The 9812-nt window shown below is 41.5% G+C and overlaps 1 protein-coding gene across 1 annotated transcript in view; it reads left to right on the top strand.

Moving 5' to 3' along the window:
- Positions 1–2787: 2787 nt before the first annotated feature.
- Positions 2788–9812, top strand: part of MED23 (mediator complex subunit 23) — an 84461-nt gene continuing 77436 nt past the window's right edge. Inside the window, exons 1-3 of the mRNA XM_007947366.1 lie at positions 2788–2835; positions 3137–3168; positions 3335–3422. Of these exons, the coding sequence (XP_007945557.1) occupies positions 2788–2835; positions 3137–3168; positions 3335–3422 (168 nt within the window). The remainder of the gene's footprint in view (positions 2836–3136; positions 3169–3334; positions 3423–9812) is intronic.

The raw sequence follows: 9812 nt of genomic DNA, 5'->3' as shown, positions 1-9812 counted from the left end.
GCACTATGCCACCAGAGCTCCTGTTTAGCATACAGACTAGAACAATAGATTGTTAGGGGGCCTGGGTTTTAATAATCTGGGTTCTGCTATCCTTCTAGCTTGGACATTCCGCAAAATCACTTATTTCAATGTTGTTTTTGTTAGTCACAGCAAAGTCGACTCAGATTCTTGTGACCTTATGTACATCAGAACAAAATGTTGCCTGGTTTTGCAGCTTCACAATCCCCATTGTATTTGAATTGATTGTTTTGGCTACGGTGCTAATCCATCTCACTGAGGATTTCCCATGCCCTGTTGACCTTCTACTTCACCAAGCAGAATGACCACCACGAGTGACTGATCCCTCCTGATGATGTGCCCAAAGCAAGTGAATCAGATAATATTCTGCTGTGATTCATAAGATTTTCATTGGCTAATATTTGTAAGCCAATGAAAATCTTATGAATCACAGCAGAAGCGGGAGCTCTGGTAGCATAGTGGCTAAAGCACTTGACTGCTAACCAGAAGGCTGGCGGTTCAAACCCACCAGCCACTCCTTGGAAGGAAGGTTGGGCAATCTGCTTCCGTAGTGATACTGCCTCGGAAACCCAAGGAGGGGTCGCTATGAGTCGGGGCCGACTCGACGGCACATAACAACAACAACAACAACAACAATATTTGTAAGCAGATTGCCAGGCTTTTCTGCCTAGTCTGTCTTAGTCTGGAAGTTCTGCTGAAACCTGTCTACCATGGGTGACCTTGCTGATAGTTTAAATACTGGTGGCACAGTTTTCAGCATCACAGTAACATGCAAGTGACCATAGTCTGACAAACTGACAGATGGTGGAATGACTGCATAGCTTGTTAAATATCTTAACACTGTCTGGCACTGAGTATACAGTGGGTAAGTATTCAATAAATGAAGTGCCCTAATAGTATGTGGGAGCTCTGGTGGTGTAGTGCCTAAGGCATTTGACTGCTAACCAGAGGCTGGCGGTTCAAACCCACCAGCTACTCCTCGAGAGGAAGGGTGGGCAATCTACTTCTGTAGTGATACCACCTCAGAAACCCAAGGAGGGGTTGCTATGAGTCAGATCTGACTCCACGGCAGTGGTTGCATTGCGTTGCATTAATACTATGTACGATATTATATGAGGATAAAGAAGAGATACCTAAGTCACCATGAGGGGAGTTGGGCAAGATTCCAAGAATGTATAAAGGTTAAGCTAGTAATTGAGGAACAAAAGTCATAAAATGCATACCACTCATACCACTCAGTATACTTACCATCTATTCTCTTGATGCCCATTGATCTGCCTGTCTCTGCCATCTTTCTCCACCCTTGCCAAAAGGTATAGGTACTTAATAAATGGTAAATATACTTATTATTATTAAGTGATTATAACTAAAAAGGTAGATATTATTGGATGGTTCTAATTAAAATTCAATCATGATGCTTTCTTTTTTTTTTTTTTTAACATTCTTTGAAAGTCTTCTATGTTCCTAGCACTGTGCTAGGCTACCTGGGTTACCACATTGTTGTTGTTGTTGTTAGGTGTCGTCAAGTTGATTTTGACTCATAGCAACCCAGTGGTGTACAACAGAATGAAACACTGCTCAGTCCTGCATCATCTTCACAATCATTGCCACACTTGAGTCCATTGTTGCAGCTTCTATGTCAATCTATCTTGTTGAGGGTCTTCCCCTTTCTTGCTGATCCTCTGCTTTACGAAGCATGATATCCTTCTCCAGGGACTGGTTCCTTCTGACAACATGACCAAAGTATGAGAGACAAAGTCTGGCTAGTCTTGCTTCTTAGGAGTATTCCAGCTGTACTTCTTCCAAGACAGATTTGTTTGATCTTCTAGCAGTCCATAGTGTATTCAATATTCCTTTCCAACACAACAATTCAAATGAATCAGTTCTTCTGACATCTTCCTTATTCACTGTGCAGCTCTCACATATGTATGCGACATTGAAAATACCGTAGCTTGGGTCCTTAGTCTTTAAAGTGACACCTTTGCTCTTTAAGATTTTAAAGAGGTCTCTTGCAAATTTGCCCAATGTAATATGTCATTTGATTTCTTGACTGTTGCTTCCATGGGAGTTGGTTGTGGATCCAAGTAAAATGAAATTCTTGACAACTTGAGTTTTTTCTGTTTATCATGATGTTCCTTATTGGTCCATTGTGAGAATTTTTGTTTTCCTAATGTTGAGGTGTTACTTGTTACCATAGTTATAAGGATATGGTCTCTGTCGTCAAGAAAAGTATGGTTTTAACTCAGGGCTCCAGGTTGCTAATGGAGCTCCAGAAAGTCAACCGCTCACAGACAGTTTGGTCCAGGCTGTGGGAGGAGGTGTTTCTGGCAAGCTGCAGGCCCTAGGCTCCATGCCTTTTTCTTCCCAGTCTGCAAAAGCATTAGCCTTGAGGTGGAAGCAACTCCCGTTTCAGCCGGTAGGTGGCGACCTGCAGCCCACGACGCTGTCGGCTGACCTGGCTCGAGTTTCCGCTTGAGGGCGCGCTCGTTCGTCTCGCGGGCCGTCCTTCTCCAGACGTGGAACTATCTGTCAAGCTTCCTAGTTTCGGGGGGGTTCTGTAATCCGTGCGTACCCAGCGTTTTCGGACTTCCGTGAAGTCTACCGTTGTTTGGCCCTAGAAGAGACTTGCCCAGGTCTACGCTTGGTGCAGAGAGCCACCCGGGAGAGCTGCGGTTTCCTCTGCGTCTCCGCCTCTCCGGCTCCTAATTCCTGGAGTTCGGGCCTGACCTGGACAGTTTGGGACCCCCGCCCCCCCAGGAAGGTGGGGCGATGGTGCAGATGGAGACACAACTGCAGAGCATATTTGAGGAGGTGGTGGTGAGTGGAACAACTGGATCCAGGGCGATGCCACGGGATAATCGGGGACAGTGGATCAATTAGCTAGGCCTGGGCAGCCTCCTTCTGCGCCTCTGTTGTGACATGGAGTGTGTGTGCGGAGGTTTAGTGGATATTAAGCTGATACTAAATTCATCGTGTTCGTTGAAAACCACAGCCCTCTTGTGACAGGCCAGGCAGGTGTTAGTTTCTGCGTGTTGCTAATTGTGGTGGCTTGTACTTTGTCGCTAGGGATACCCCTCCCCCAATTTTTTATTCGTTTACATGTTTTTGTATTTTACAGAAAACAGAAATTATAGAAGAGGCGTTCCCTGGGTGAGTATAATGCCTGACAGATTTTTGTATTTTTACCTTAGGGTATCTTTGTGAATCTTACGTTTTTCTTGGGGCTCACTATGAAACCGATTGTCCTGCTTATGTTAGTTGCCTTTTTAAAAGTAGTGGCAAATAATGTAAGTTTGATTTTTTTTTTTTTTTTTAGCATGTTTATGGATACCCCTGAAGATGAAAAAACAAAACTTATCAGCTGTTTGGGGGCCTTCAGACAATTTTGGGCTGGTCTTTCTCAAGTGAGCATTGCATTTTTAATATATTTAGCTGATGATTTGGGGCTCTTTTTTTTTTTTTTTTAAACCTTTACGTTGAAGTTATTGTGTGTTTTTTTTTTTTTTTTTCCTGGAAAGGGAGATAAAATTGTCATCATTTTTTTTCTCTTATTTGTCTATTCTGGTTTCCATTTGTTTTAATTTGTGTTCTTCCCAGTGGATAACCTGTACTGAGCAGTCATGTTGACAGCACAGACTGGGATGTCTTTACTTGATGTTTAGAAAAGTCCCCATGATAGATTATATAAGACATTTTTATCCTGCTCTTATTTATTTGGTGCACTTGCAAACAGTTGTGTTCAGGCATTGTAAAGGATAAAAATTTCATTCATTTATCTACAGATAAAGGAACTGGCACAGTATTGAAACAAATATACTATGATAAAGATATAATAATGCTATAGTAAAGATAGGGAGCTCTGGTAGCATAGTGGCTAAGACACTTGCCTGCTAACCAGACAGCTGGCGGTTCAAACCCACCAACCACTCCTCAGAAGGAAGGTTGGGCAATCCTACTTCCGTAGTGATACTGCCTCGGAAACCCAAGGAGGGGTCGCTATGAGTCGGGCGGACTCGATGGCACATAACAACAACAACATAGTAAAGATGCAAAGGTGCTACAATATGGATACAAAGAAACTGTAAAAGGATATAAAGATGTGATTAAAAATGGGGAAAAGAGCAGTAAAATTTAGTAACAAAGAAAAGTCACCAGAAAATGTATCCATAAAAAAAGACAAAATGTGTGATGCTTAAAGAGCTCATGCTGGAGTAATGCATTCTAGGTAGGGAAATGAGAAGTGCACTTGAGCTGCTGGTGGTAAAACATGTCACTCAGACATAGATCACATGGTGACAGTATAGTGATTTAAAATTTTGTTTTAATTATCTTTTAATAGGTTATATATTTATGTGGTTCAAAATACAAAAGGATGGATTCAAAGAATAATTTCTTTCTGTCTGTCTTAGTTATCTAATGTTCCTATTAACAGAACTACCACAAGTGAATGACTTTAACAACAGAAATTTACTCTCTCTAGTTTAGGAGGCTAGAAGCCGGAATTTCGGGCACCAGCTCTAGGAAAGGCTTTCTCTCTGTCAGGTCCTTGTCTCCTTTCTACATCTGTGGGCCCAGTGTTCCCTGGAGATCTGCACTTGTCTTTGTATCAGTCTTCCCCTGAGTCTAGGAGGTTCTCAGTCCAGGACCCCTGGTCCAAAGGACAAAGTGCGCTTCCACCTCTTTCCTGGTGGTACTGAGGTCCTTCCCTCTGCTCACATCGCTCTCGTTGTATGTCTTGTAGGAAAAAAGGTGATGCGGTATGGGGTGAACATTTACATCAGGTAGATACATTCTTTGGAGTGATCGATCGTGGGAGAACAGAAGGGCAGTGTTTGCACAGAGAGAGAGCTGCGGGGATGGGGCGAGAGTGCATGGGAGGGAAGGACACAGGGAAGAGCAATTACTGGGAGGAAGTGGAAAGGGAGCTGTTGCATTGTGGGAAATTGCAGTCAGTGTCCTGAAACAAAATGTATATGAACTGCTGTATGGAAAATGAATTTGCTCTGTAAACTTTCACCAAAATCACAATAAAAATTGAAAGAGGAAAAAAAAATGGTTATGCAGGCACACCCAGGGAAACACCATTGACATCAGATCAGGACTGTGACCTGAGTAAAGGTATACCCCATCCTAATCTCCTTACAACTGATTGGTTGATCATATCGGCTCACATCATAGGGGATGATTACCTCATTACATAACTGCCAAACCACTGAGAATGATGACCCAGTCAAGTTGACATATATTTTGGGGGGGACACAGTTCAATCCAGGGCATCATCTCTCTCAGATTAATCATCTGTTCTTTTCCTTTTGTGCAGTCAATGCCCCCACTTGAGTATTTTATGCATGTAGAATCATTTTATAGGATGGTCACATACTATACTCACCCATTGCCATTAAGTTAATTCCAACTATTAGCAACTCTGTAGGACAGAGTAGAACTTCCCTCATCAGATTTCCAAGGCTATAAATCCTTACCAAGTAGACTGCCACATCTTCCTCCCATGGAGCAGCTGGTGGCTTCAAACTGCCAACCTTTTGGTAAACAGCAAGCAGATATCCTATCACATATTATGCACAGTGCTAATTACCACCTTACTTTATTATTTTCCTAATAATAAATATCAAATAATAAATTAATCATCTACTATTATTAATAATAATAGTAAATTTTATTCTTATAGCAGCATAATATTCCATTGTGTGCTTGCACTTTTTTTTTATTTAACTGGTCATCCTACTGACTGACATTTAGGTTGTTTCTTTCGTTTTCCAAATTAAATAATGTTGTAATGAATGATAGTGTGCACTACACATAAGGTGAATTTCTGAAGTACTGTTGCTGGGTTAAAGATTATATCTGTTTATAGTTTTTGTAGACATTTCCAAATAGTCTTCCATAAGGTTTGTACCAGTGTGACCCAACTAGCAGTCTATGAGGAGCCCTGGAAGTGTGACAGTTAAGTACTCAGCTGTTAATCAAAAGGTCAGCAGTTTGAACTCATCATGCTCTGCAGGAGAAAGATATGGCAGTCTGTTTCCATAAAGATTACAGCCTTGGAAACCCAATGAGGTGGTGCTGCTCTGTCCTTAGGGTTGCTATGACACAGAATGAACTCTATAGCAACTGGTTTAGCAGTGTGTAATAGTTTCTTCATGCTGCTGTAACAGAAATAACACAAGTGGGTGGCTTTAAAGAACATTTATTTTCTCATGGTTCAGGAGACTACAAGTCCAAATTCAGAACCCAGCTCTAGGGGAATGCTCTTTCTCCATACATGCTTTGGGAGAAGATAACTCATTTTATCTTCCCTAGCCCTGGCATGGGACAGTTCCATGGAGAGAGCTTTTATGTGGCATCTATGTTTCCCCATTTTGCTCGCTTATCTCTGTGTCTATGCTGCTGTTTATACATCTCAAAATTCATTAGGTTTAAGATATACCCTACAATGAAATAGCTTCGTTAACATAAGATCCTTTTCCCCAATGGGATTATATCCATAGGTGTAAAGGTTAGGATTGCAGCACATATTTTGGGGGGAACAAAGTTTAACCCATAATAGTGTCAATTTCATTTGGCCTTATAATTGTTGTTGTTGTTAGGTGCTGTCAAGTTGATTCTGACTCATGGTCACCCTGTGCACAACAGAACAAAACACTGCCTGGTCCTGCGCCATCCTTACAATCCCTGCTACAGTTAAGTCCATCGTTGCAGCCACCGTATTGATCCATCTTGTTGAGGGTCTTCCCCTTTTTCTCAGACCTTCCACTTTACCAAGCATGATGTCCTTCTCAAGGCAATGGCCCCTTCTAATCACATGTCCAAAATAGTTGAGACAGAGTCTGGCCATTCTCGTTTTTAAGGAGCATTCTGACTGCACTTCTTCTAAGACATATTTGTTCATTCTTCTGGAAGTCCATGGTATTTTCATTGTTCTTTGCCAACGCCACAATTCAAAGACATCAGTTCTTTGGTCTTCCTTACTCACATGCATATGAGGCAATTGAAAATACCATAGCTTTTGTTAGGCGCACCTTAGTCTTCAAATGACATCTTTGCTCTTCAACACTTTAAAGAAGTCTTTTGGAGCAGATTTGCCCAGTGCAGTACTGCATCTGATTCCTTGACTGCTGTTTCCATGGGTGTTGATTGTGATCCAGGTAAAACGAAATCCCTCACAACTCCAATCTTTTCTTCATTTATTATGATGTTGCTTATTGGTCCAATTGGGAGGATTTTGTTTTCCTTATGTTGAGGTTTAATCCATACTGAAGGCTGTTGTCTTTGTTCTTCTTAAATAAGTGCTTCAAGTCCTCTTCACTTTCAGCAAGCAAGGTTGTATTATCTGCATATTGCAGTTTGTTAATGAATTTTGCTCAAATCCAAATGCTGCACTCTTCTTCATGTAGTCCAGCCTCTTGGATTATTTGCTCAGCATACAGATTAAATAAGTATGGTGAAAGGATACAACCCTGATACACACCTTTCCTGATTTGAAGCCATGCAGTATTCCTTTGTTCTGTTTGAACTACAGCTTCTTGGACAGGTTCCTCATGAACACAATTAAGTGTTCTGGAATTCCCATTCTTCATAATGTTATCTGTAATTTATTATCCACACAGTCGAATACCTTGTTTTTGTTGTTGTTATGTGCCGTCGAGTAGGCCCCGACTCATAGCGACCCCTCCTTGGGTTTCCAAGGTGGTATCACTACGGAAGTAGACTGCCCAACCTTCCTTCCAAGGAGTGGCTGGTGGGTTTGAACTGCCAGCCTTCTGGTTAGCAGTCAAGTGCCTTAGGCACTATGCTACCAGAACTCCCTCAAATACCTTAGCATAGTCAATAAGATACAGTTCAGCATCTTTTTGGTATTCTTTGCTTTCAGCTAAGATCCATCTGACATCAGCAATGATATCCTTCATTCACCTCTTCTGAATCTGGCTTGCATCCAGCCTTATGACAGAGTGTTAATAAGCTTGACTTTTGTCAATCTGAAAAAAAACAAGTTTTATCTCCATACAGTCATATTTTGTATTTCTCTCAGTGAAGTTGGACATCTTTCTAACATTTTAATTTAATTCATTAAACATTCTATGAGTTAAATCATGGCTGTGGTTTTCAAGAAATTTCTGTTCTGAAGGAGTTAGGAAGTAGATAAATATTTTGGATTCAGTCTTGTTATAGGTGCTGCTGAGTCGGCTCCAACTCACAGAAACCCTGTGTACAACAGAACGGTCCTGCACAGTTCTCAGTATTTGCTATGCTTGATCCCATCAGAGCAGGCACTTGTCAATCCATCTCATTTAGGATCTTCCTCTTTTGCATTGACCCTCTAGTTTGCCAAGCATGATATTCTTCTCTCGGGGCTGGTCTCTTCTGACAACATGACCAAAGTGTACAAGACAAAGTCTGGCTGCTCTCACTTTTAAGCATCATTCCGGCTGTACCTCTTCCAAGACAAACTTGTTCCTTCATCTGGCCGCCCATGGTATTTTCAGTGTTCTTTGCCAACACCACTGTTCAAACGCATCAATTATTCTTCAGTCTTCTGTATTCATTATCCAGCTTTCTCTTCATGTGAGGCTGTTGAAAATAGTATGGCTTGGGTTAAGAGCACCTTAGTCTTCAAAGAGACATCTTTACTCTTACACACTTTTAAAGAGGTTTTTTTGTGGCCGATTTGCCCAGTGCAGTACGTCCTCTGATTTCTTGACTCCTGCTTCCATGGGTGCTAATTGTGGGTCTGTGTAAATTGAAATCCCTGCCAACTTCAGTCTTTTCTCTTTTATTGTGATGGTGCTTATTGGTTCCATTGTGAGAATTTTATTTTCTTTATATTAAGGTGTAATCCATGCTGAAGCCTGTAATCTTTCTTCTTCATAAGTAAGTGCTACAAGTCCTCTTTACTTTCAGCAAGTAAGGTTGTATTAGCTGTATATTACAGATTGTTAATGAATTTTCCTCCAATCCTGATGCTAGGTTCTTCTTCATACAATCCAGGTTCTTGGATTATTTTCTCAGTGTGGTAGATAAGGTTGTTGTCACCTTGGTTGGGCCTGGTTGAGTGGCTGGGCAGCTGGATGTAGTTATTCCCAATGGTGAAATTGGCAATCACTTCCATGGTGGAATCTACTGGAACAGCTGAGTAGCAACTTTGGGGATGTGGCCTGCTTCCAGTATATAAGAAGCAGCTTTGAGGAAGGTCTCCAGCTTTTTGGCATGCTTGGACCCAGCATGTAGCCAAGTTGTTGTTCAACAGCCCACCATGCCCTGTCAATCTCGGGACTTTTTCTGGACTTGAATTAGTGGTGTGCCATGTTGTTTGGTGATATCAGGACTGTGCCTTTTCACTTATTGACCTTGGGCTTGTCATCCTCAATAGCCAGCTGCTGTCTGAGTGAAGAAAAGCCTCCAGCTTCAGTGGGCCAGGAGCAGAGACAGAGCTGAAGCCCAAGGTTGAGGGGCTTTCACCCAACCCCTAGAGCCTGGCACTTTGAACTCAGATTTCTAGCCTCCAAAAATTGTAAGAATAAACTCCTGTTTCCTCAAGCCATCCATTTATGGTATTTTTCTTTTAGAGGAACACAGAGGTCACAAAAACACTCAGCATACAGATTGAATAAGTATGGTGAAAGGATAAAACCCTGACGTACACCTTTCCTGATTTTAAACTATGCAGTATCATCTTATTCTGTTTAAATAACTACCTCTTAGTCTAAGAACAGGTTCCTCATGAGCATAATTAAGTGTTCTGGAAATCCCATTCTTCACAATGTTGTCCATAATTTATT

This window comes from Orycteropus afer, unplaced genomic scaffold (assembly GCF_000298275.1).
Source record: "Orycteropus afer afer isolate SDZICR_OR568_19922 unplaced genomic scaffold, OryAfe1.0 scaffold00182, whole genome shotgun sequence".
Lineage (NCBI taxonomy): Eukaryota > Metazoa > Chordata > Mammalia > Tubulidentata > Orycteropodidae > Orycteropus > Orycteropus afer.
The sequence above is the reverse complement of the archived record's forward strand: the minus strand, read 5'-3'. Positions and strand labels throughout refer to the sequence as shown.